Source organism: Babylonia areolata, chromosome 3, assembly GCF_041734735.1.
Source record: "Babylonia areolata isolate BAREFJ2019XMU chromosome 3, ASM4173473v1, whole genome shotgun sequence".
NCBI classification, from domain to species: domain Eukaryota; kingdom Metazoa; phylum Mollusca; class Gastropoda; order Neogastropoda; family Buccinidae; genus Babylonia; species Babylonia areolata.
Genome location: NC_134878.1, coordinates 16,882,960 through 16,910,704, shown reverse-complemented (window position 1 = coordinate 16,910,704; position 27,745 = coordinate 16,882,960). Strand labels below are relative to the sequence as shown.

Below are 27,745 nucleotides of genomic sequence, written 5' to 3'. Positions count from 1 at the left end.
ATGACTTGTGTCAAATTTAGAACTGCATTTCTTTTGAAAAAGTGTGAGAAACACACTGCCACAACCGAGGTTAGACCTGCACTAAAATGTGTGAATTGTTTGGTTCCTTTTGAAAAAGTGTGAGAAACACACTGCCACAACCTAGGCCTAAACCTGTGCAACCTGCACTAAAATGTGTGAATTGTTTGGTTCCTTTTGAAAAAGTGTGAGAAACACACCGCCACAACCTAGGCCTAAACCTGTGCAACCTGCACTAAAATGTGTGAATTGTTTGGTTCCTTTTGAAAAAGTGTGAGAAACACACCGCCACAACCTAGGCCTAAACCTGTGCAACCTGCACTAAAATGTGTGAATTGTTTGGTTCCTTTTGAAAAAGTGTGAGAAACACACTACCACAACCTAGGCCTAAACCTGTGCAACCTGCACTAAAATGTGTGAATTGTTTGGCTCCTTTTGAAAAAGTGTGAGAAACACACTGCCACAACCTAGGCCTAAACCTGTGCAACCTGCACTAAAATGTGTGAATTGTTTGGTTCCCTAAACACATAATAAAACTACCCCCCCCCCCCCCCACCCCCCCCCCCCCCCCCCCCCCCCAACCCCAAAAATTATATAAAAGAATCACTTATCCCTGTGTCAGATAGTTTGTTTTTTTCACCGTTTTTGTTGTTGTTGTTGTTGTTTTCCCCCCCTACTCCCTCAACATCAATCATTATCACAGAAATGTCAGTGAAACACTGCAAAATTGTTGATACATTGTGCATTTAGCAGAACAAAAGCTATATGAAATCTGTTTGATAAGTACCATTTTCTGAGGACGATTTTTTTGTGACAAAATGGTTCACCATACAGAGCAAAGCAATCCACTGAAAGTAAAAGTACATTTGTCCAACCATGAATTAACTCACTTTGGATGGCCAGTCTTCTCCTTTCCTCCCATAGAGACCCCAAATGATAGCAGCAGCAGTGAAGTGCTGTCATCGTCACCTCTTTTGTTGTTCATACAAAGAGAGTTAACCAGCACACACAAAGAAGTTTACTGATCTATTCCCAGTGAATGGTTACATGACTAACATGACTCCCTGAAGTGATCAAATGGCATTTCCATTTGTGGAGACAGCACACCAACACACCTTCACAGAGGTATATATGATAATTCATACACATTCATATCTCTGAAATTACATTTCAAAGAGGGAAATAAAGTTATAAATTGTCACATTTACAGTACCATGGATTTAAAGTTATAAATTGTCACATTTACAGTGCCATGGATTTCTTTCTTATTTTCATGTTTGCTGTGGTCATATGTACAAGTGAACATGGTTCCAAATGCCAGTTCCTATCAGAACTCACAAATCAACCATTCAAGGCTTTTATCAGATCAACCTGTCAGAACATTCAGAATGGTAGTGTCATGTAATTAAGTACAAGGAAGTATTGGAGTGAGCATGCCTTCTCATTATCTTCCTTTGAAAAATGTCCTTACAACATTCACAGCTGTGAATGAGAAGTCTAATTGCACACATTAAAGCAAAATGTCACCAAACTCAAAAGTTTACAGCATAAAAAAGTTCACTTGACTGGTGGCCACAGTAAAGACACGCCAACTGCAGCGTCAAATACTGTGCTGTGGATACACAGGTGACGCTGGCAGACAAGAGTTGAAGTACAAGTCATAAAACACAAAAGGCTGCAGTGAGAAACACCAGTCACTACCAGAAGACCAATGACAACAGTAGGATCATACAGCAATCAGTTTCAAACACTCACCTTGTAAAAACACAAAAAACAACAGAACCAAACTGAAAACCTAAGCAACAAAACTGAATTGTGTTGTGTTGTGCTGTATTGTATTGCAGAAAAACACCACCACAACATGTTGGTTGGGACAGGGACAGGAAAGAGGAGTGAAGAGCAGAAGGGTGTCAGAAGGAAATGAGGTGTCACATGCATTCAGTCTGACCCTCTGTTCAACACACAGTTTTGTCTGTCAGTGAACAGCAGCTGAAGAGGGGCACACAAATGAGGGATCACCCAGCACAAATCTCTTATGTCCATAACAGCATCAAACATGGGTTTTTTTTTTAATGGCAAATACAAAAGGTCAAATATCCAAACAAATCAACATAAGGAAAACAGATATGAAAAAACACCAACAGAAAACAAAATCTCACTTACTTATAATCATATGTGATAAAAGCAGATTGGCACAGACACATGCAAGTCTAACCAGAGGTCCAGTATATTCATCTCTTGCTTACAGACTCACATGAAGTCTGGAGCCAACACAAAACATCCCCCTGCCTCAGAGTCCACACACTCATCGTCAGATCATCATATACGCACAGCCCATGTTATCTGCATTCACCAACCAATACACACTCTTCGATCTGCACAATGCGCAAAGCATGCAAGTACACACTTGCACATTCACATATGCATAGTCATTTGTGCACACACACACACACAGGATATAATTTAAGCAACCTTTACACAGCAAGGCAGCATTAACTTAGCCCCAACAAAACAGAGTGGATACAATTCAAGCAGAGTTTCTGAATGACCAACACTTCTGGAGCTCCCAAATCCTCGTTTTCAACACAAAGAAAAACAATCCACAGAGTGCTCTTCCTTTTTTCCCCTGCCACCTGAGCAGCTCATAAAGCTGTAAGCATGCCAAGGCAGAGAGCAAAAGGAAAGCTGTTTGTGTAATGTATCTGGTGACTGCTCATTTGTTGCTGTCTTTCAATGGAGATGAGGAGGTCGGAGAATTCCCTTCTTCGATGAGTGACAGCCGTTTCCGTGTGCGTCGTAGCATGTGCTGACCAAACTGAAAAGAAACCCAGGTGGTTGTGATTCACTGTCTGCTTAGCTGAATGGTAGGCACAGGTATGAGCTGCGCACAGCTAGACTCGGTGACCAGCACATGATTATCAAGTTAACAGTATTTTTCATCACTCCTCTTGTAGTTCTCCATTTGACGAATAGCTTTTTAAGTGACACGTGCATACAAACAAAAAGAAAAAAAGAAAAAAAATTATATATGTGTTCCTTGGTCAGGTCAATAAGGCTCGCCCACAACTTCTTAATGGACACTTCCTCACATTTTGAAAGAAAACACCTGTTTATATGAGAATGGGAGAATTTTACCCTGTTTTTGCATACCTATAATACTACACAGAATATCAACATTACGTAGATTGGATCACACAGAAAAACAACAAAATCCTAATTGATTAATTCTCTCACTCTTAAACACTAAATACTTAAAAGGTACATTGTTACTGCCTCACCCCCCCCCACACCCCCCTCCCTGCCCTCCCCCCAAAACCCACTTCTCTCTCTTTCTCTCACACACGCACAGACACAACAAACACATATAAATCATGGTATGTACAACAGACCACACATACCTTCATCTGAGGACTGTGCTCGGGAGAATCAAAGTCAGGATTCTCGTTCTCCTTTTCGTCTGGGTCAGGACTATGCGGCACTCTGTTGCGGAACTTCTTCCTCAGCGCCTCTGCAATGATGGAGGCTGGGTCAGTGCCAGCTACCTTGGGGCGCGACTGTAGGGGCGTTCCACCTGGTGACCTGTTAAGGCATCGATTGGAGTTCAGTTTAACTTATGTTTGCCTTATGTCCTGAAAGTCATGTTGTTCAGGGTGTGGGTACTGATGCATCGGCATTATGTTTGATCAACATAACAAACAAACATTCAAGTAAATCTTGGGGAACGACATTAAAATGGAATAAGAAAAAAAAAAAAAGAAAAAGAATTTGGATAAATCAAATAAAAGAAAGAAAAAAACAGAAATCAAGGTATGTCCTGTATGTGAACAAATTAAGGTGTATTCCTTATCTGCACACATTAAGGTGTATTGTGGATCTGCATAAATCAAAGCGCACTCCAGACCTGCACAAATGTATAACTAAGATGTATTTCAGACCCACACAATTAACATGTATTCCAGGCTTGTACAAATAAAGTGTATTTCAGAACTAAACAAATTACAAATCATGATATATTCCTGAAGTACATAAATCAACTTTTAAAAGTGAGTTAAGGTGTAATCCGGATCTGTAATGTTTACAGAGGCACTGCAGAAAGCCTGGCTTCTACCATGCCTTACTAGGAGTTGTAGCCAGATGTACAAAACAAACATGTCGGAATGCCCACATTATATTACTGTTCAAGAAAGTTCAATCACCATGGCATTATGACAATCAGCATTACACAGCCCTTGTTGTATGCCTGTTACATATGTTATGATTGTGATATATGTTTGTCAATCTCTCAAACTTTACAGTCTAAGGGGAACAACCTGAGACCAACACCTTGTCTCACATGGGGCTCAATCTAATTTGACTTCAATTTCACTGTGCAGTATGAGGGACTGCTATGGCCTAATGAGCTTTAACTCATAACAAATGCATGGTAATGTATCACTGAATGACTATCTGTGTTACCCCCCCCACTGATCTCAGCTACCATCAAAGAATGTTTAGTGGTGAATCATTCTAATATTTATGTAATTAGGTCGAATTCTGAGTAGACTGGTATTCATTACATGTCCGTGCTCTTTCCCATCCCTCCCTCTGTGTATCGTCTTTGGATGTTGACTGTTTCCACTGTAATTCATTATATTTTGATTTAGTATGCGGCATATCAATTATTAGCAGTATTTCCATGATGAAATAATACTCTTCTGTTTGACAATGTTTAAGAATATCAACAATGATCACAGTTTCATGATCCAAAATAATAGAGTTATAATCTAAATCATGCTAATTCTTATCACTCGTGTCCAAGCACACAGCAAAGCCTTTATGTGATCTAGCACTCCAGGGCTTATGGGTTAATTCAGCGAATTGTGCTAACTTGGTGCCAACTATCCGTAGTCTGAAAGCTTATGGGTTAAGCCAGCTAATTGTGCTAACTTGTTGCAAACTATCCATTCAATATGATGGGCATCATCACAATCCCATTCCACCGAAATGATTTCTATCAGAAACATTAATCAAAATTGATAAATAAACATAAAACAATTGCATGTACATTTGACAGCAGAATTAAACTTTTTTAAAAATTTATTATTCATTCTTCATATTCTTCTGATTTATAATAAAAGTAAATTGTTGTTGAAAAAGAAAGAAAAAAGGGATGAGGGGAGTGGGGCAGAGGGAACCTTCCTGTCCCAACTAACCTCTTCACGGGCTTCAGTTTCACCTTGCCCAAGTCTTTGAGGACGGCAGCCATGTCCACGACTCCTGATTTGCCTTCTTTGGCCCCCTCCTTGTCTCCCTCAGACACTGATGACAGTGATACCTGATGGACAATGTGGGCAAAAATGGGTAAGACAGAATTTTTTTTTTATTTGGCTAAAACATATACAATGCACATAGAATGTTTCTTCTCCAAGAATAAAGACATAAAAATGGGCTGTACTCTGGTATGAACAGGAACTGAGAATCAAATGTGTCACCTCATGGACAAGAAGCCAAAATTGAGATGAACAGAAAGCAGGCAGCAAGAAGGCCTGTTTCCCTTCCTTTCCTGGCAACACCAGTCGGGCACAGTCAAGTGATGCTGAAAGGAATAGCGCTCTAAACGCCACCTTTGAGTTACAATGCAACGCTCAGAATCTGACAGATGTCAGGGATGAAACCAAGGGTGAATAACCCTTCCCCTCTTTCAAATTAATCTGGATGAATTATACATCAATATTCATACAGCATACAAAAAGAGAACTGGCATTTTGCAGGGAAGTATACTGGTTATTATGATTCAAATTATCAGTAAGAAATTAAGTAAGAAAGCAAATTAAAAAACAAAAACAAACAAAAGAGCAACAAATGTTTACCATGTTGAAGAAATTCAATGAAATAGAAAAAAGAAGCATTTTAACCATGTTAGGAAAAAAAAAAATCAGCTTCCTGAATAAAACTCCAAAATCTGCATACTTTGTAAAGTTACCAACATAAAATCCCCTGAAACTGAACATATTTCCCTGAAAGAGTAAGCTGAGAGTATCTAGGTTTGTTTCTGTGAAATGTTATTGTTTGCAAATCACAAAGGAGAGGGGTGAGAAAGAGACAAAGTAAGAGAAAGAAAGAAAAAGAATGAGGGTGTTCGTTTTTAGTGTGCAAAGAGGCACACATGTATGTATATATGCATGTGTGTGTGTGTGTGTGTGTGTGTGTGTGTGTGTGTGTGTGTGTGTGTGTGTGTGTATATATATATATATCTGGGTGGGAGTGACTGATTTTTGTAATTCTGGAACATCTGCTGCTAGGGTCTAGGGACCTCCTAGCTAAAGTGTGCATTTCAATATATAAAAAAAGTAAAATAAATGAGTTTTTTTCTTTAGATTTTTCTTTTAATGAAAAAAACAACAACAGACAAAAAACCCAGAAATACTCCCATCCATGGAATAGTGGGAAGTGGAAACAAATACATATTGCAAACACACACACAAATCACCTGTTTTAACATGTCACACAGTGAACCTGTGCCGTGTGAGCCAGTCATTGTCCTGCCAAACAATGGTGCTGATGGTGGAGGTGGGGGTGGAGGTGGTGGGGGAGGTGGAGGGGGTGGTGGTGGTGGTGGAGGGCAGGAAGGAGGGGGAGGAGGGCAGGCAGCTGGAACACTTGTAGCAGGGGCTTCTGAAACAAAAAGGAAAGCAAATTTCAAATGAATAAAAATCGAAACATGTAATCTTATTTTCAATAACATATCTTTCATAACGCATGTCCGCCGAGACAGTACCATCTTCTCTGTTGTTCCACTAAGTGGGACTGCCATCAATGCACAAATCAGTACCAGGTACATCAACATTGTCAGCCCATGATGAAAAGTTTTATTAAAGACCAGCCTCCTCATTCCCTACATCCACTTGTTCTCCTAAAGCAGCACCAGGTGCATCAACGTTGTAAGCCCAGAATGAAGCCTTTCGTTGCAGATCATCTTCCTCATTCTCCACATCCGCTTCTTCTTCATGCTGCTCTTGATAACTTTCATATTTGCATGTCATCTCTGTTTTAGACAGTCTTAGCAAAGAAAACACTATGGTAATGAACCGGAAGTACTTAACTCCCATGCTTTCCTGGTTCATTCAGCAGTCATGCCACATCAACCTTCAGGTGATTCTGTCTCAAGCAAATTACAAAAACACTTGGAGGGTTGGGTGAGGGGGAGGGGCAAATTGCAAATTAAGTCCTACCCATGCTGTTCAAAAGGTTGCTCAAAGGAGGGAGACCGGTGAGCTGACAGTAATGGATGAGCATCATGCTGCATGTGAGAGATGAAAACATATATACACACCAGCAAGCCTAACATGAACTTGTCTTCATCAGGTGTAATTTATATTTACTTGATTCAATGAATACTTTGGTGGAAAAGAAAACTTAACTTAAAAAAAAAGGCCCTGAAAGTTGCAACAGACAAAAAATGGAAGCATCAAAATTACCACCACTGAACAGTTCCTGTTATGTCTGGCAGGAAACAATTCAAAGACTGAGGAAAGATTATGACTGCTTAGGAGGGAGTGACAGAAATACTGAGAAGTTTGCAGCCAAGATCCAACGGTGTCATAACCTAAGTACATATCACAAAGTAAAATAATGGGGAAAAAACCCTTTAAAAGAAAATCACTGAAATGCCAATCTGTAAATCTGTATAACAATAAAAATACTTCCAATTAACTGCATGCATGTTTCATTCAACGCAACCTACCACTACGTCCCACTCACCAGATGCCTTTGTCTCCTGCAACAAAATCAGATCTGCGATCTGTTTTCTCAGTGTTGCCAGCTCGTCTTCCATCATGGAAATTTTCAACATCGTGGCTGGGTCAGCCTGCTGAGAGGTTTCCCCAACCCCGGACAGAAAATCGAGTGGCGTAGAACTGCGCTCCAAAGCATGTGTGGGATTGACAACGCTGGGGTGCATGGTATGGCTGTCAGCAAAATCTGCTGTATGGTCCCACAGTGCGGTGTTGGTCTCACCAGTGGGGTTGAAGTGAGTGTACTTGGTGCGGCCCGCCCTGGAAAAGGAAAGGGTGTGCTAAATATAAAAAATATTGAAAATAAAATAAAGTGAAGCAAAGGACTCCTAAAGCGTAATAGCGATGGGGGGTGGGAGGGGTGAGGGTAATGTATCTTACATACGACTTTATCCAATGATAAATCATGTAAATGAAATTCATTAATCTAATAGCCCATTCAGCTATGAGGGGGGCATTTAAGACCTCAAAACAAACACAGTTCTGTCTGTATTGATTGATCTTAGTTTCTGACCCAAAGATGATTCTAAATGACTAGCTTCATCTACACACCTCAAAATGCCCTGACTAAACTGACCTGACTAATCTGATCTTAAACCAGAAACTCAAGGTTTTGAACACCAAAACCTCTTCTATCATTCTCAGAATGAGAAAGATCTAAACCTCAGGATTTTAAGTTTGTATCTACCTCAAGTCTGTGGTATACAGTGCATGATGGCGATCTTGGGAGGCACTGTACTGATCTCACCAATGACAAAAGTAGATGGGCATTCAGAAGGCAGTCAAGCAAATCACAGATGTCAAATAACTATCAAATTCATTCAGGTACAGGTCAGTGATTATGCTCACACAAACTCAGTGCTTTTTCCTATGGCATAATACAATAATACAAATCCATATTTTTTTGTGCAATAAAAGTTATCCATTAGTGGATATGAGTGTTAATGGATGTATGTTAAATTAACTTATAACAGTGCTTTGTAATACATCCTGGACACAACACATTTTCATCCAATAAACTTACCCTATTGTAGATGATTATAATGAGAAAGCATGGCTCTTTATGTTTGCAATAATATCCTTGTCAACTTGAAGGGCAGGTATTAATTTCAAAAAGTGGTACCGTTCCACAGCCAAAATCCCTTGCAGATCACTAAGATTTGCATGTGGTTTTGTTTTTCTTTTTATCACAATATCAGTGACGCTGATAATATTAATGCAAGACAAGTTGGCAAGTTAACATCTATTCAAGGGACAGACTCAGCTCAACCACAGCTTCAATGAGGGTCAAGGTCAAACACAATAATTAGGTAAAAGAAATATATATAATGCAATTCACTTTATCAAGCTTATTCTATCTTTGTCAAGTTAGAATTATATGACCATGCTGACATTTTCTACAACCCTACGAATGTCATCATGGTTTACACACACCCCTCTTCCCAACCGCATCTCACCCTTCTCCACTTCCCCTTCCCCCCATTATCACCCTGTAATCCATACAAGCTGCTGTGGTGAAGTGGATAGTGTCACAGACTTATGCCTGGGAGGACACAGGTTCGATTCCCAGAGAAGGCGAGCATCCTCCTCATCCTTTTTCATCATAAATATAACAAAACGTCCCAACTGAACGCATGTAGATTTCATGCCTTGCTCTCATAGTCATGGTGACCTCAGTTTGGATACCCCTCCTCCTCTGTGCTTGGAGTGAGTCTTTTCAAAGTCTTCAGTATAAACAGATTAATGGGGGGCTGTCACTGGAGGGACTTCACTCATTTGGGGGAGTGGGGGGTGGAGGTGCTCACCCAGTCTGGCTCTGCAATTAAGCCATTATTGTTGTCAGGAAGGGTTTTAATAGGTGGTTTCTTTAGTTACTATGCTAAATCAGAACAGGTACTACTGAACACCAATGAGGTGACTCAGCAGTAGTGCAGGGTCTCCTCTTGTGTGTGGCATCCTGCCAACCACACATAGGTGGCTCCCTGTGGACTACCATTGCTGGGACTGTAACAGACAAACCTAGGTGTGGCTGTGTAAGGGGAACTCGGAATGAGCGGCGTGGGAGTAATGCTACTGAAACAGTACAGATGAAGAGGCAGCAAAAAAAAAAAAAACCCCAAAAAAACCCAACAAAAAACAAAAAAAACCACCCCGGTCCCTGTAACCCTAGGAACCCTGACATGGTTTTCACATACCATCTGCAGCCAACATGAACCCGCCCAGCCCCATCACATTCCCCACTCCCAACATCCCCTCACCCATTTGTTCCTCTCACCTGACCACCTGTTGGTCCTCATCCTCCTCCACCCAGATGCCGTCATCCATGGAGAAGGAGCTGACTGAGGCATCCTCCAGACTGCTCTCCAGGCTGACAAACCGGGTGCTGGTGAGACGGGCACTGCCCAGAAGGTTCGTCTGGGTACAATCAGTCATGTCCGTCAATAAAGCTTCCACAGCACAAGAGTTAATTTTAGTTATGTGTCAAACTGTCACTGTAAAAGTTATATCTATATATATCTATATATATATATATTTTTTTTTTTTTAAAAGAGAACTGAGAAAGAAGAAGAAGAAGAAGAAAAAACAAGAGAGGCAAGGCCTTCAAGACTCACTTGTGATACACTAAAAAAAAAATAAATAAAAAATCTAATCATTAAAATGTGTTATGTATTTGTTATTATAAAGCTTTGGGTAAAAAAAAAAAGAAAAAAAGAAGAAGAAAAGTCCTAATCGTGTTCGGGTGAGAAGAAACTGTCTTACCCATTACACTGTCGTGGCTCCTTAACTGGCGTTCTAAAATTTAATATTTGAACATACTTTTTTAAAGGGCAATAAATCGATTGCGGTATTCGCAGTGAGAACGCTGTTTAAATCATATTATTCTGGTGTATCTTGGGCATTCAAAAAATCTTTAAGGGCAATAAAAAATTCTTTTTAAGTCCGCGGTAAAGGAGATGTGGCTATCGCTGCAATCACACTGCAACATTTAGCTGTTTTCTCTAGATCTAGATAGATGTACAAGTTTAGTTACACCCACCGGGAATGTAACGATTCAGTTCAATTCAATTTCTCTTTTATGTTCGTTCTAGTTTTATAGTATTAAAGTTGATATGAAAATTGAGTATTTTGTTAACTAATAACATGTAGAGCCAAATACATGTACTTCTAAATGTCGTATGAAGTGAAAAGGACTTATGAGAAAAGTCAAGACAGGAAATTTTTACGTTTTATCAATTCAAGGGCATTAACTCACATGGTTTACAATTTTTAACTATGAATTCCAACTGATTCGGTGGATATTTTTATGGCATTTTGGGCATAATCCAGTAAGTGATGAGGCGTTCACAAATCTTTCTCTGAATAAATATTTAACGGTCTCCTTCTCCAACTTTCCATCACATGTTATCGTGTATTGTCCATTGAATATAGGATTGAACGGGCAGGTCAACAACTTGAAACAAAATGGTGTCATTCGCGTTCGCGAAGAATATGAGCATGCGCTTTGAATGTGTATAAATATGTGTACGCAATTGATTTTTGCCCATGACCTTCGGGCTCAGCCAATAGATCTATAAAATCCACTCGTCATATTGGTTTTAGTATTTTCCAAAAAAGACCACTTGGGCGAATGAACATAGTGAAAGCCATGTACACTGAGAGTAAAACACACAAGCTTTTTATGTATTGAGTATAATTTCAAAATGTAACGTTTAAGATGAGAAAGATCAGTTTAAAGCAAATTAAGTCCCCTAGCATTAATTACAGATTAATTTCCCTTTTTTACTATCTGCACCAAAACGTTTGCAAAATAAATAAAACTTCCATGCTTAGCAAAAGAAGTTCCTGTTTGAACAAAAAATTATAACAATGACTGTTCTTGTTGTTGTGTCAGAATATCAGATCAAAGTGCCAAGTTTAGAGAATAAAAAATATATAAATATAACAGTAAATTCAGTTTGCATATAATTTGGCTTCTTTTTTTAATTCTTTTTGTGCCCAACCCAGAGGTGCAATATTGTTTTAAACAAGATGACTGGAAAGAACTGTTTTTTTCCCTATTTTTATGCTTAATTTGGTGTCAACTGACAAAGCATTTGCAGAGAAAATGGCAATGTTAAAGTTTACCACGGACACACACACACACACACAGACAACCGAACACCGGGTTAAAACATAGACTCCCTTTGTTTACACAAGTGGATCAAAAAAGACATTTTGAGGGGAAAACCAAAAAGCCAAACACAGCTATAAAATCGCTACCTATAATTTATATCACACTGGCTTCTGTGTGACTGACCTGAAGACCTTACAGGTGGAATTCCTTCAACAGGCCAAACACAAGAAGCCAACACTACAATGTGTCACACAATGGTTTCTACAGACTGAATGCAGACAATTGGGCAAATAAAATGTGTTTTTCACTTTCCCAGGGTCATTTATAAAGTCGGTATACTGCTACATGACAACAAGCAACAGCTGTTTTTCTATTTCTTTCCTCTTTTTTTTGTTGTTGTAGAGGATGCAGTTCCTTTTTTTCCATCCAGTGAACTTCAGCCTAAAACTCTTGGAGGATACACAACTACAGTTTAATTATTCCCCTTCCTAAACACTTCAGCTCTTCAGTGACTGTGCACTCATTGCAAAGCCTGAAATAATGTGAATATCTGGAAATGTAAATTTACTATAGACACTAGATGGTAATCCATTTTTCTGTGTGTTACTCTGCTTTTATCATGTTTCTAACATTTTCTTTTTATTTGTAATCACAAGCTCAGTAGGTGGTACACAGTGGTATCATTTTCATGCTGCTGGAAAGGTCATAGCTATTATTACATTTTGCATTCAACACACTCATCAGAAATAGCTAAACCGGTCTGTAAAAGAATCTTGAAATTAACTTCATAGTTCAATAATCAAAAATGTCAATCTCAGGAATTATATACAGGTCTTTATGCACAAGAATACCTTTGAACTGCAATGTTACTGTTCCTTTCGTTGTCACCATTGTGATTAAATCAAATAAATATAATCCTGTCCATCCTGTTTTTATGTGTTTTGCATTAATTTAGTTCCATACTCTAGCAGCAAAATAAAAAATCTATAACCCCCAGAAGACTTTAGTTCTGTGCTTCCTGCACCCTTTCCTCTGTCTCCCGCAACCAGCCACAAACTGCAGAGAAAAACAACTCACCTGAAGGTGGATTCTCTGGGCCTTGAAGCTGGGCAAAAAGTGACAGACTTTGCGAATAAAATTCCTGCGATTCAAGCCCTTCTGTTTCCTCCACCCTTGTTGCTGAAACGAGCAATCAAAATATCAACTTGATGCAGTCTTGTCACACACCAGTTTTCACATATTGAGGCCTGTGCACTTTACTGTCTTTAGGCACAAGGAAGGAAGGAGAGAATGGAGGAAGTAAAACGAGGAATGGAGTGGAGGAATGAAGAAAGAGCAACTATTCTTTAAACTGTTTCTTTTGAAATTCCAATTTCATTATTGAGACACTGCTATTGTGTACTAAGGCACTAGTCTAAAAATAAACCCACAATGATGAAACCACTATTTTAATCCTATCTACTGAAAAGAAAAAGAACTAATTCTGAATGAGCAGTGACAGACAAGGAAAAGCGGGTGGAAAGTCAATCAAAATCAGTTCTCACCATGTGCAGAAAGACACGGGCCAGGTTTTCCAGCAGCCATGACAGCACATCTTCTGCATCCTCCTCTCTGTCATTGTGATGTCCTGCCTCCAAAATATCCGTCACTGTCACAAGCTTGTCTCCCATGCTTGTCACATTCAGTGAATGGGTGATGCTTGGAAAACTGTTCTTAAACTTTTTTTTCTTGAGTTACCTGAAACATATTCATTTTAAAAATACTTTTATTCACAGTCTTTGGTGTGATATAATCAACAATAATGTCATATGAGTGAGTGAGTGAGTGAGTGAGTGAGTGAGTGAGTGTGTGTGTGTGTGTGTTTCAGTTTCAGTAGCTCAAGGAGGCGTCACTGCGTTCGGACAAATCCATATACGCTACACCACATCTGCCAAGCAGATGCCTGACCAGCAGTGTAACCCAACGTGCTTAGTCAGGCCTTGAGGGGAAAAAAAAAAGAAAAAAGAAAGGTGAATAAATGAGATAAGCTTACACAAATAAATAAATAAATAATAATAACTAAATGTGTGTGTGTGTGTGTGTGTGTGTGTGTGTGTGTGTGTGTGTGTGTGTGAGATACACTGGATTCAGCGTGCACTGACATGATGCCAAGCCTCTGCATCAGCTGTTGGGCGGGGGGTGGGGTGAGATGGTGATTTTGGGGTGTGTGGGTCATTAATGTACAACAGGAAAAGAAGGGTCATAGAACACTACCTTGTGGGATACTACTTGTGATATCTGCATGCTGTGATGTTCCATTCACAACCACCCTCTGTTTCCTTTGAGACAAAGTCCTTGATCCAGAGTAATAGACTAATACCCTACCTGACACTCCATGTGCGTGGACCTTAGAAAACTAAAACTAAGTCATCCAGAAAAACAATAGTTTCTGTCCCTATTAGTATGTATAAGCTACTATAAAGAAACTGAATACATTAACGTAAAAAAAGACGTCGCAACAGACGTAAAAATAAAAAAAATCGAAACTTACGTTCACTTCAGTCTACAGTGAGCGACATCGTCATATCCTTTGAATTCCCCGCTTCCCGGAAATGACTGTTGACAAGGGGGGGTCACCCAAACGTGTTCAGGGGAAGCTAGCCTGATAGACGATTTGCCCTGGATTCTTCGTTGTGTTTCACTTCAGCTGGGCGAGAAAGTAGGAAGGAGAGCCCTGTCCCTGTTGAAGGGAGGACGAGAAAGATGACAGGGTTTCGATTCCTGTGCAGTATATTTTTCGTGATCCACGCTTGTGGATTTTTCATTGGTGAGCCATTTGTTGATTTAATCAGTGGTTGAATAACAAGTTAAAGGATGGTCATTGTTCCAGTTCACTCATTATCGATCGATCACCATCCCCATGCTACAGCGTTACAACAATAGCTGTGGAATTATCAGTATGATATGCATTCGCCCAATAATTCACTCTTTCTCAGTCGTGTAACAGCATCATGCGTATGCATAGCATTGTTCACCTATAAGAAACGTGATTTGATGTGTACACCGCATATATATATATATATATATATATATATATATATATATATATATATATATATATATCTTAGAGTCCATCAGTTTGCGTAGACATGTATTTTGTCAGTTTGTGTGTCTGTGGGTAACCGCTGCTTAGAACTCTCTGTCTGTGTGTCTGTCTGTGTGTCTGTCTCTCTCTCTCGGTTTCAGTGTGTGTGTGTGTGTGTGTGTGTGTGTGTGTGTGTGTGTGTGTGTGTGACTTTTTATGTTTTTCCTGTGTAATTATATTTATGCCTTTATTCAGTATTATATAGGATAGAGCCTATTTTAGGGTGGGGACTGGATTGTGAGTTTCTCTCTCTCTCTCTCTCTCTCTCTCTGGGGTGGGATGAGATAGACTACAACTGTTGTCCTGAGTTTTATGTAAATCAAATAGGATATATTAGTACATTTTTGTTGCATGTTTTATAATTGTTTGGTCTTCTAAGTAAGGGTTAACTGCAGATCTTTTAGTTTTGGTCAGTGAAAAGTAGGGCATGATCATGGATTTATTGACTTACTCAAATCAGCGGAAGGAAGAAAGGCATGTCCTGTTTCAAACTTTTATTGATTGTATTGTAAATCTATTTTAATGACAGCTATTCACTTCTTCTAACCTGTGGTATACTTGTTTTGTTTTCCGCCTATAGAAGGAAGATTTGCCCTTTACAGTTACGTTTATAACATAGTATTACTTTGAGCTTGCCCTTATATTCAGAGGTTCCTGCTTTTGATTCTCTCTCTCTCTGTCTCTCTCTCTCTCTGTCTTCCTCTCTCTCTGTGTCTTTCTCTCTCTGTGTCTCTCTCTTTCTGTCTCTGTCTCTGTCTGTCTGTCTGTCTGTCTCTCTCTCTCTCAGTCTCTGTCAGTCTGTCTGTCTGTCTCTCTCTCTGTCCTTAATTAATGATCAAAGTCATACAAATGAATATGTTTCCAGCTTTGCAATCATTTGCCTAATAATATGAAACCACATCTTTTCAAAGAAATCTTTGAACAGTAAATACTGGTTAAAAGGAAACTGTAGCACTGAAACCCTTACATCCTGGTTATGTATAAAATTTCATTGTACTTTGTTGTAAAACTAGACAGCCTTTTCATTGTACTTTGTAGTAAAACTAGACAGCTATTGTATTACCAGACACTACCATGGTAATAGTTCTTTTTTGTGTGCTGCACAGTGTACTGACTATTATATATATGTGTGTATGAATCATATCATTTCCTGGTATCACAGTTTTGTGTGTGAATCATATCTTTTCATGGTATCACAATTTTATGCCTTTGTGCATTTTATGTACAATATTGTACCATTATTTTTTTGTACTGTTACATTGATTGCAGAACTTTGCCAGTTCTCTCAAACTACAGTAATTGTTTGCCATGAAATCAGGAACAGATAGAAAGTTTTTTTTCTTTTCAAGTTACTTTTTTTTCTTATCATTATATTGTTTGTTTGTTTTTTTGTTTTGAATTTATGGTGTTTTCCCAGTCTAATAGTTTAATCCTTAACTGCCCCATTTTTGTTTTATGTCTAAATCAGTGCATCTCTGTCTCATTCTGTCTGTGTTGCGCTCTCTCTCTCTCTCTCTCTCTCTCTCTCTCTCTCTCTCCACACACACACACACACACACACACACAACACAGGCTTGCACACACACACACACACACACACACACACACACACACACACACACACACACACACACACATCTATCTATCTATCTGTTTATATTGTTTATTTATTTATTCATATGTGTGAGTGTGTGTGTCTGTGTCTGTGTATGTGTTTACTAATTAAAGTTGGATTTTTATTTCAGAACAATGCTAGGGAAAAATTTGCTTCCATGGATTTGTGTGTTTATGCTTAAAGTAAATGCTACACTTGGTACTTCAGTTTAAATTTTATTTGAAAAAAATTGCACCCGGACCATCACTCAAGGTCAGGTGTAAGACTAAGAGAAAGAAAAAATCTGGCTGACGATGTGTGTGGTTTGAATCACATTTTCCACTGAAAAGCTGCTCCACAATTTGGGTCTCACTGTCAGTCTGTTCTGCCATTCAAGGTGCAGTCTTTTTCTGTTTCAGTCTTTTATGCAGTGTGCAGCAACCTTAAACTGCCTGTGTGACTGCCCAGTGGGCTTGCTGAGAGGCATAAGTAGTACATGCTGTTCAGAGAAATTATCCACGATTACATGTATGTGAACAATGTGTGTTCAGCCTGGTGTGTGTGTGTGTGTGTGTGTGTGTGTGTGGAAGCACAGCACGAGACCCAGAAATGGTGTGGAGGCCACTGTGGGGGTAAAAGGCTTGAAAGGAATGAAGACAGTGTGGTCAGGGTTATGGCAGTCTGTCAGTCTTCACAGTTTGTCAGTCTTCTAAAAATGATACCTCACATTGTCTTCATTCTGTTAGGATGATGAAGGTGATTGGAAATGGTCCCTTTGTTTTTAATAAATTTAAACTGATGAGTTTATCTGACAAAGCGTAATGATAATTATAACACACCACTACCAATACTGATTAATTTGTTTCTCAACCTTACAGAAGAAGGGTATGGTTTGTTTCTTGATTCTTCATGTAATGTTTTTTTTTCCCTTTCAACAGACAGTGTGCATTCCCAGTATCATTCCCCCTTACAATCTGTTTTGTGCATGACACTATTCATAGGTATGTGATTACAAGCCAGTAAAACAGAGTATGGCATGTATATTCCATTTTTGTGTGCTTAAGGTTACTATCCTTTATCACTATGATATATCCATTGAAATTTCAAATGACATATCTTTTGCCATTGTTATCTAAAAATGATATTTGTCTGTAGAGACCTTGGCACACCTACACACTAGTTTCTTACCATGTAAACTGCAACCAAGCCTTGAAGGACAAATACTTGTATAACATGTGACATTTTTATTAGGTCAGGTATTTTATTTCTCACATTGATTTTATCCTGTTCCTGCTGAACTGATCTTTAGAACTGTAGGCACATGAATTGATGAAAAAGAATTTATTGGCAGACCATGCTATGGTGGGTCTGAATTAGCTTGAATTGTTTATAGCTGTTTTAACTAAGATGATAAACACACATGCATGTGTGCGTGTGCGTGCATACGTGCGAGCGCACGCACGCACACACGCGCACATGCGCACACACGCGCACATGCGCGCACACACACACACACACACACACACACACACACAGATACACACCACAACACGGAAGTGCATGCCTTGTCACAGCTACTGAGCAAAATTAGGTGAGGAAGTGAATAAGAGAAAAGGACAGAATCATAGATCCTGTACCTTTACTAATTCAAATTAGTGTATGAAAAAAAGTCTTTCATTTACTTACTTTGTGCTCCCACATCATTAGGTGAATGAGGTGGTCACAACACTCCATTCTTTGCTGTCCTCAGCCAGTTTGCTGGTGTCATCCCATCATCTGTCAACAGATCTGAAGTTTCCCTCCACTTATTGCCTCCAGTTCATCTTGGGCTGTCCTCTCATTCTTTGGCCTGTATGAGTCCAGTTCAGTGCATGGCGTGTGATTCTTGATGTGGAGAGCCTCAGCACATGTTCTAGCCAGTGGAGACATAGTTTGCAAACAATGGTAACACTAGTTGCTAACAGGATCTCTCTCTCTGACATTCATTTGACATAAAATCATGCCTCCCCCAAATCTTTCTAACCTTTATTTGTTGACTGATTCAGTAGTAGTCTTAACATATGTTTTGTCAGTTCCTTCTTTCAGGACATTTTCCTTTAATAATTAAGTGCTGAAAAGCAGCACTGATCTTTTTTTCACCATCCTCTGACAAGCAACTAATTATAATTTTGTACTGAATCAGGTCAAACTTGATGCTGCAACTAGAAATAATTTTGTACCGAATCAGTTCAAACTTGATGCTCAATTACCCACGGTTGCCTGTTATGCATTGGAGAGAACTGAGAATGCCTGACAGAGCTCATACAACACAGTATGATAAAAAGTTTTGTACAACTGAATGAAGGTACAATAATTATGATGTAATGAAATATAATTTACGACAACAAAAACAACAGTATAATGTAGCAATGTTATACTGTGCAAAATTTTGGAAAGTAGCAAAGGGCAGTTCAGTGCTTAACAGTACATTATATTTCAGGCGGAGCAGCACAACACAATAATATACTATAGTATTGTGAATAGTGTAAGAAGGATATCATGCATTTTTCAGGTTAAGCAGGTGTTCTTGATGAAATTCACTATTCTGTACTGTACTCTTCTCTATTGTACTGTATAAGGACACAACATACTATGTTGCATTATGTTATTTACATTGCATTATGTATACTGCATTACTTTAATTAGCTAAATTAACATGCTGCATCACACAACATTTCATCATATTGTTATATGTTATTCTGTATAATTATAGATCACATTATTAGATATATTAGATGGCATCTCATCATAATGCAGTATGTTTGAAAGTAGTGATATGCTGTTGTAATATACTGGGACCATTCCAACGACAACTGTCCTAAAGCCCCACTTGGCCAGGAGAGTGGGGATGTAACTTGGGCGTTATGCTCTCCACTATAATTCAGATAGTTGGGACAGCAGGTGAATCCTCTACTGTTCTGGTGGTCATGGTCAGACTTGGATGCCTGTGATACATACATGCACACTGCAGGGTATCGCCTAGTATGCATTCAGCAACACAATACAGCTACACACAGCGCACCTTGCCAAGTGTGTTAATTATTATTTTACACATTTTTCAGGACAAGCAGAGGCAGTGGTATGGAGGACAGAACAGCCGGTGAACTACTACGTGCACTACGCCTCCATCACTCCGGTTCGATTCCTTGTGCCGAGCCTCTCAAGGGAAGCTACATGGTATTTCCGAGCCGTGAAATCACCGGACGATTGTGATCACAAAGACATCAGCATGTAAGAGGGTGAAAAAGTACACACACACACACACACACACACACACACACACACACACATGTATACATGCATACATTCATATGCACGCACATGTGAGTGCGAGCGCACACGCGCGCGCGCACACACACACGCACACACACATGTACATATGCGCATACATACAACCATTCATACCAACCTTTCTGCCTACATGCTTTTCTACTCTGGCTTTGATAACAACTGACAGACATTCAAAAGCAGTTCTCTGTGTGCTGCCCCAGGGACTAATCACAGAATTAACTCACTCAGTACGGCCAGTCCTCTCTTCTCCTCTACACAGACCCCTCGGATGTCCAGTGGGTGTCTGACTGACCCAACCTTTAGCTTCCGTCATCAGAATTGTGGTATTCTTTGTCAACATTCACCTCTTCAGTATAAGAGCCTTCCGCTTGCAATGTTTTGATGGTGATAATTGGGGTGAAACGCTGTTAATGTCGTCTCTTTCGCCGTTCGTATGGAGAGAGTTAAAGGAGAAGAAGAATAGAAAAGAATTATGTACACGTGCAGTTTGATGTACCAGCCTTTTGAGGGTCTGAGATACAGATTAACAAACCAGGGAAACTCCAAGTAAGAAAAAAAAAGAGTGCTTTTGAGTCACAGATAATCTTCATCGCAAGATATTCCATTTTACTTGAATTTCCCATTCTTTTTTTTTAGCTTTTTATTTGTTTGAATTTATTGCTGTTATTTCAGCTATTTATTTGTTTGAATTTATTGCTGTTATTTCAGTTATTTTATTGTTTGAATTTATTGCTGTTATTTCAGCTGTTTATTTGTTTGAATTTATTGCTGTTTAAGTAGTCTGCTACAGAAGAAAGGAATTGTAATAAGTTTTCAGGTTTGTTTGTGTTTCCAGTTCCCTTCAGTTTGGCAGTTTGCCACTGGTGAATCCTCTGAACGAGACCTTTCCAGAACATTTCTACCTTGAGCGCACTCAACTGGCTCAGCTGAGCGTGAGATCAGACAACGTCAGTGTCGCTCACACGGTGATGTTCCCCCAGAGTGGGGACTGGTACGCCATTGGTTTCATACCTGAACGCAATGACAGAATTGAGCAAAAGGTTTGAGACAACAAAAAAAAAAAAAAGAAAAAAAAGAAGAAGAAAAGTTGTTGTTTTTTGATACAGTATGTCACAGAAAATACGTCATACAATGTATTTCAGTACAGAGCTGTTCTGTGTTTATGTGTATCATGAATATGATATCAGTAAAAAACCAGCATGTGAATGAATGTACATTATGTATTTGTACATTGGAGAGCCTAAATTTACACTCACTTTGCAAAGCTGAATTATGAACTCAGTATTTATTCTCAGCTGTGTGTGTGTGTGTGTGTGTGTGTGTGTGTGTGTGTGTTGTGTGTGTGTGTGCGTGTATTTCCAGTCAGGTAAATCTTATCTATATGTGAGTTTATGTGTGTCTAATTATGTATGCCTGTATATACGCTACTGATATCAATTTATTGGCATGCATTAGGGCAGTAGGGTGTAAAATGCGTCATGAGACTTATTTTGTGTAACACATGTTAGCCAATGTTTAACATATTTTGTGTAACAAATGTTAGCATATATGCTAAACAGAGATCTTTTTTAAATTTTTTTTAATCCCCATTCAATCAGTTCAAGTTTCATGTTGGTTTTGGGCTGGTATAATTCAGAACGTATACTCATTTGTCTTACATTGTGTCTGTAATGGATTTTTTCTCTTCATAGGCTGTGGTATTTTGAATTGAAGGGTCTGAAGGTTCAGTGTGAATACAAGTTCAGTGCCTCCCTGGAGCTGAAGGAATTGCCTGATCACCTGTATCTCCGTGTAAATCAGGAGTCACAGGTGGCTTTAACAAGTGACCAGGGTGATGGGATTTTGGTTGGGTGAGTCTGCTAACAGCCTGTATATATTTACTCTTTATATGCATGCACTGTATGCCTGTGCTTTGCATTTTAACCCAGTGTGCTTCAAAGAGCTCATTCCTGTTGTGTAGCATCCTGTTGTTTTTTTGTTTTTTGTTTTGTTTTTTGTATGGGTGTTTTGTCCACACGTGTATACACTTTTGTTTAGACAACATTAAACTTATGATTTTTTTCCCTGCTACTTTTCACACATTGTTCCGACTGAACTTTCTCTTGTTTTTACATCAGAACAGCATGCTTCTCTTCTGATTCACTTACAATTCATTTTAAGTCCCATAATCATGATGATCTAAAGACCGGTGTCTGTATTTTTTGTTTGAAAAAAAAAATCTTGTTATACTTCAGAAGTAATATTATTGCTCTGTGTCTCTCTCATATTCCACGCTACCCTCTTGAAATGAAATCTATTTCATTCTGTTTCATTACTCTCTCTTTTTTGAAGGAATGTGGCAGAATGGTTAACTCACTAGGGACGACAAGTTTTCTCCCTTGCTTTTCCCCACAGATTTGTAAGGGTTTGGAAAAAAATTACAAAAAATACAAAATACAGAGTAAGAAAATGAAACTATCAGAACTGGTTTATTACGTGTTGAGCTATTACATATAAAAAAAAATCAAATTTCTCATCTTATTTTTACAGTTTTGCCATATGTAGAAAATAATGCCAATTTTTCACCCTGAATCATCATACTCATGCTCGCTTTCTGCATTAAATTCACTTTCTTCTTCGTCATCATCCACCTCTTCAATGTCCGACCCTTCAGTTTGTAGCATTTCAAGTACTTCGGCAACACTTAAACGTTGCTGTCGCTGCCTTGTTCACTCCACAACATTTTGAGAAGAGCCCGCTTTGCTAACAGGCTGGTACGCGAGCAGACGACTGGTCAGTGATTTTGTCAGCGTGTGTGCGAGACGGGCCACACATGGCAGGCTGGCCAATCGTACTATTCGATTGTGGAGTGACCCAGAATAGCGCACTCTGCTTGGCTAATCATAAAATCACGTGTACAGCGCGTGATGGATTTTTATTTCTTGAAAATGCTATTCCATTCCGTTGTCTGAAACCGAATACATTTTATGTAGGAATGCTCACGCATTCCTTCATCCGGAGAGAGTTAAGACGCTCAGCTGCCAATACAGAGAGTCCATGAGGGGGTGGGTTCGAATCCTGCTCTCGCCCTTTTTCCCAAGTTTGACTAGAAAATCAAACAGAGCATCAGGTCTTTTGGATGAGACGATAAACTGAGGTCCCGTGTGCAGCACAACTTGGCACACTGACAAAGAACCCATGGCAACGAGAGTGTTGTCCTCTGGCAAAATGACGTAAAAAAAAATCCTCTCTGAAAGGTACACAAATGTATGAGCATGCACTCAAGGCCTGACAAGCATGTTGGGTTATGCTGCTGACAGGCATCTGCCCAGCAGATGTGGTGTAGAGTATATGGATTTGTCTGAATGCAGTAACACCTCCTTGAGAAATTGAAACTAAACACTCCCCCCCCCCCCCCCCCCCCCCCCCCATCTCTTTTCACTTTTCTCTTTTTTTGTGTGTGTTTAGATTAACATCTACACGAGCATTTTTGGGGTCATGTTTTTGTTGTTTTTTTTTCTTTTTCTTTCTTTTTTTGTGGGAGGTGGGGGTGTGTGTGGCGGGGGGTTGTTGGGGGGTGGGCCTTTCCATCGTTCAATCCACTTACCTCCTCTGACAGGTTCACAGTGCCAACCTCCACCCAGGCCATACAGGTCAATGTCAAGGACTGCAGTTTGGGTTCCTGCAGTTTGCAGCTTTCAACACTGGTGGACAAAACCAGTGAGATGATGGTGGAAAACTGCAGCTTTGTTGAGAACGTCACCTGCACCCTTCGTCTGTCGAGCCCGCTGCTTGGCACAAAACACTACGTGAATGTCCAGCTGTTGACGGAAGGAAACGCTACTGTCGTCATTGGTCTTGAGTCGGAAGGTGAAATAACTGAGGCTGAGAGAGAAGGGGTTGTTCTGTGTTTTGTAGATAATGGAGAGTATGTATGTTATGTTGTGTGTTTTGTTTCTGTGTGTGTGTGTGTGTGTGTGTGGTCTTCAATTTTTTCCACTTGTGGTATGTGTGTGTCTGTGTGTATGTGTATGTATTTGTGTGCTGTCATTCACAACACTTCAGCAACAAATGATTCCTTTTCTTTGATTAGTTACAGAAACATTTATATTGCCAATGTATGAAAAAAACATGGCCAAGTTCTTCCTGTGAAATAATGTGTTTGTAATGGCTTACCTTGACAAAACTTCTCTATATTTATATATATATATATATATATATATATTTTTTTTTTTTTTATCAGAATGCACAACTTTGGGCAGTTCTGATGCTGAAATGAGTGTTCAGGCATTGGTGGGGGAAACAGTGTCATTTTCTTTTTTATTTTAAACAGACTGCCAGTCTGCACTCGCTGACCAGTCCTGCGTCTTGGAAAGACAGCTGGATCGCTATCAGAAACCAGAGGATTTCAGCACTGAATTCGTTCGTCTGGAGAACAGCACCATACAGCCCAATGAGTTTGTCTTGTCCAATGACAGTGTAACCGTTGTTCCCTTCGCCGTGGAGAGGACCACCGATATTGGTGGCACTCTCAAAGTCAAGGTCACCTTCAAGAAAGGCAACGTGGTAAGAAAGTTTCGCAATCTTCTTCTTCTTCGTTTGTGGGCTGCAACTCCCATGTTCACTCGTATGTACACGAGTTGGCTTTTATGTGTATGACCATTTTTACCCTGCCATACAGGCAGCCATACTCCCTTTTCCGGGGGGGGGGGATGCATGCTGGGTATGTTCTTGTTTCCATAACCCACCGAACGCTGACATGGATTACAGGATCTTTAACGTGCGTATTTGATCTTCTGCTTGTGTCTACATAGGAAAGGGGTCCAGGCACAAGCAGGTCTGCAGATATGTTGAATTTGGAGATCAGAAAAATCTCCACCCTTTATCCACCAGGTGCCGTTACCGGGATTCGAACCAGGGATCCTCAGATTGAAAATCCAATGGTTTAACTCACTCAGTACGGCCAGTCCTCTCTTCTCCTCTACACAGCCCCTTGGATGTCCAGTGGGTGTCAGAATGACCCAACCTTTAGCTTCCGTCGTCAGAATTGTGGTATTCTTTGTCAACATTCACATCTTCAGTATAAGAGCCTTCCGCTTGCAATATTTTGATGATGTTAACTGGGGTGAAACGCTGTTAACATCGTCTCTTTCGCCGTTCGTACGGAAAGAGTTAACCACTCGGCTATTGCGCCCGTCCTTCCGCAATCAGAGTTCTGTGTCCTCTTTCAGGAGTTGAAAATGTTGAACACTTGTCCATGACCTGTCCGAAATATCTCTCACAATTTCTGAGAGGGGATATTTTTTTGTATCTCTTTTTAGATATGAGCACAGATTCTTTGACTGTTTGGTTCTCATCTTCAGTCCGAGTACAGGAAGAAAAAAAGTCTTTAATAGATATATTTTCTTTTCTCCTTTCTTTGATTTTCATTTCATTTCATACCTTCTTTCTGTCTTCCTTTTTATCTACTTACCTGTCATATATCTATATCTTATATATATTATATATGTTTCTCTCCCTCACTCTCTCTCTCTATATATAAATGTATAATTATATATTCTTTTTAGTATGTCAGTCATTGTATTTATTCAACCATTCTTTCTTCTTCCTTTGATTTTTATTTCATTACACACCTTCTTTCTCTGGCGTCTTCCTCCTCATTTACCTACCTATAAATCAGTTAACTTTGTCAGTGTTTGCTTTTCATTCCTCCCAGCTGGCTGAAGACCAAGAGGTACGTGTGTGTGGCCTGGTCACGGATGGTAGGTTCCCTGAGTTAGCCAGCGTCCTTGACCTCTGCCTCAATGCCAGCAACAGCCTGCAGGTGAACTCCAGTGCTGAGGGCAGTGACGGAAGTGTCTCCGGTCAGCTGTATGTCCCGTACCCAGAGGAAGGGCTGTGGACAGTGGCTCTGGGAATGCAGTGTTACAACGCCACCAACGGCAGGTGTGTGTGTGTGTGTGTGTGTGTGTGTGTGTGTGTGTGTGTGTGTGTGTGTGTGTGTGTGTGTGTGTGTGCGTGCGTGTGTGTGTGTGTGTGTGTGTGTGTGTGTGTGTGGTGTGTGTGTGTTGTGTGTGTGTGTGCGTGTGTGTGTGTGTGTGTGTGTGAAAAGGTTCACTTTGTATATGTGTTTCGAAAAGGCACTTGTATCACTGTATTACTTTAGCAGGTAGTCAGTACATATTTCTTATAATGATTTCATTGCCAGTAATCATAATCATACATTCACTTGCGGAGGGGTGGGTGTGTGTGTGTGGGGGGGGGGGGGGGGGGGGCGTTTGGCCATTGAAGAAGGCATGTGAAGCACCTAAAAAAACAAAAGCAAAAATAAAGCGGGTGCTCCATGACCTGCATGCAACTGAGGCCACAAAAGAAAACCTTTACCAGGTGGATTAAAATCTTGATTTATTTCATCAAAGAAATAACAGAATACCAGAAGAGAAACTAACAAAGACCACAGCAAGCAAGCAACTGATCAGTCACTGAAATACGCACACAAAGCAGCTCAGCAAACAACAACAAAACCTTTCAAGGTGAGACTGAAAATCTATCAAAATAATTGTTCCAGTTTAAAAAAAAAAAAAACCCAAAAAACTTCTAATATCGTGGAGTGGTGATGCGTCTGCTTAAGAAGCAAGAGAGTCTGAGCGTACTGGATTTAATCCCACGCATGTCACATTTTTCCTCCCCCTCTAACAGTTTCAGTTTCAGTTTCAGTAGCTCAAGGAGGCGTCACTGCGTTCGGACAAATCCATATACGCTACACCACATCTGCCAAGCAGATGCCTGACCAGCAGCGTAACCCAATGCGCTTAGTCAGGCCTTGAGAAGGAGGCAGTCAAGTTGTTGGTTCGTGGAATTTTAGAGTGTACCCACTTCTCAGTTAGTACGATAATCCACATTACCAGTCCGGACCACCCAGACCCTCTAACAGACCTAGAGCAGTGGTCTGAAAGCTAGTCATTTACATGAGATGATAGATCGAGGTCCCAAGTGCTGCATGTGCTGAGTGCACGTGAAAGAACCCACTGCAGCAAGAGAGTTGTCTCCCTGTGGCAAAATTTCTTAGTAAAATACACTCTTTAGGCATGTGTGTGTGTGTGTGTGTGTGTGTGTGTGTGTGTGTGTGTGTGTGAGAGAGTGTGTGTGAGTGTGTGTGTGAGTGTGTGTGTGTGTGTGTGTGAGTGAGTGAGTGTGTGTGAGTGTGTGTGTGTGCACATACATGTATGACTAAAGCCTGACTAAATGACATAGGAAGCAAATGATTGCGGGCCTAAAGGCAGCTGTCAGTCAGCTCTACCCAGGCAGTCAGGCTGTCGCACAAAAGACTCTGTGTTTGTACAGCGCTTAGAGCTTGCCTTGGTCTCTGACTGAGGATAGGTGCTGTGTATATAACTATCCCTGTAAACCAATCAGTAATATTGGTTATGACTTTCACACATGATAGAATAAGCCGCCTTTATTACCTTCTCCACTCAGCCAGTCACAGGCATGGTATGTCCATAGAATAAGTCGCCTTACTTAGCTTCTGCTGCTCAGCCAGTCACAGGCATGGTATGTCCATAGAATAAGTCGCCTTACTTACCTTCTCTGCTCAGCCAGTCACAGGCATGGTATGTCCATAGAATAAGTCACCTTACTTACCTTCTCTGCTCAGCCAGTCACAGGCATGGTATGTCCATAGAATAAGTCGCCTTACTTAGCTTCTCTGCTCAGCCAGTCACAGGCATGGTATGTCCATAGAATAAGTCGCCTTACTTAGCTTCTCTGCTCAGCCAGTCACAGGCATGGTATGTCCATAGAATAAGTCGCCT

At 40.0% G+C, this 27,745-nt stretch overlaps 2 protein-coding genes across 3 annotated transcripts in view; one reads left to right on the top strand and one right to left on the bottom strand.

Moving 5' to 3' along the window:
* Positions 1-659: 659 nt before the first annotated feature.
* Positions 660-14,562, bottom strand: LOC143279781 (mitochondrial fission regulator 2-like). Its single transcript, XM_076583937.1, has 9 exons — positions 14,435-14,562; positions 13,449-13,641; positions 12,982-13,083; positions 10,066-10,205; positions 7,759-8,051; positions 6,488-6,672; positions 5,211-5,332; positions 3,417-3,597; positions 660-2,833 (listed from the first exon to the last, which is right to left on the bottom strand). The coding sequence occupies exons 2-9, from the start codon at positions 13,572-13,574 to the stop codon at positions 2,732-2,734; spliced, it is 1,251 nt and encodes a 416-aa protein (XP_076440052.1). The 5' UTR covers positions 13,575-13,641; positions 14,435-14,562; the 3' UTR covers positions 660-2,731.
* Positions 14,550-27,745, top strand: part of LOC143279780 (post-GPI attachment to proteins factor 6-like) — a 27,782-nt gene continuing 14,586 nt past the window's right edge. For both annotated transcript variants that reach the window (XM_076583936.1, XM_076583935.1), the window contains exons 1-7: positions 14,550-14,710; positions 19,724-19,892; positions 20,788-20,992; positions 21,666-21,802; positions 23,551-23,801; positions 24,265-24,497; positions 25,648-25,877. In XM_076583936.1, coding sequence (XP_076440051.1) covers positions 14,647-14,710; positions 19,724-19,892; positions 20,788-20,992; positions 21,666-21,802; positions 23,551-23,801; positions 24,265-24,497; positions 25,648-25,877 — 1,289 coding nt within the window. In that variant the 5' untranslated portion in view covers positions 14,550-14,646. The remainder of the gene's footprint in view (positions 14,711-19,723; positions 19,893-20,787; positions 20,993-21,665; positions 21,803-23,550; positions 23,802-24,264; positions 24,498-25,647; positions 25,878-27,745) is intronic.

Coding starts and splice junctions, on each gene's coding strand:
- LOC143279781 (XM_076583937.1), bottom strand. CDS start 13,574: ATGGGAGACAAGCTTGTGACAGTGACGGATATTTTGGAGGCAGGACAT. Junction 13,084..13,448: donor CCCGTGTCTTTCTGCACATG/GTGAGAACTGAT, acceptor TGCTCGTTTCAG/CAACAAGGGTGGAGGAAACA. Junction 6,673..7,758: donor GCAGGAGACAAAGGCATCTG/GTGAGTGGGACG, acceptor TTTTTGTTTCAG/AAGCCCCTGCTACAAGTGTT.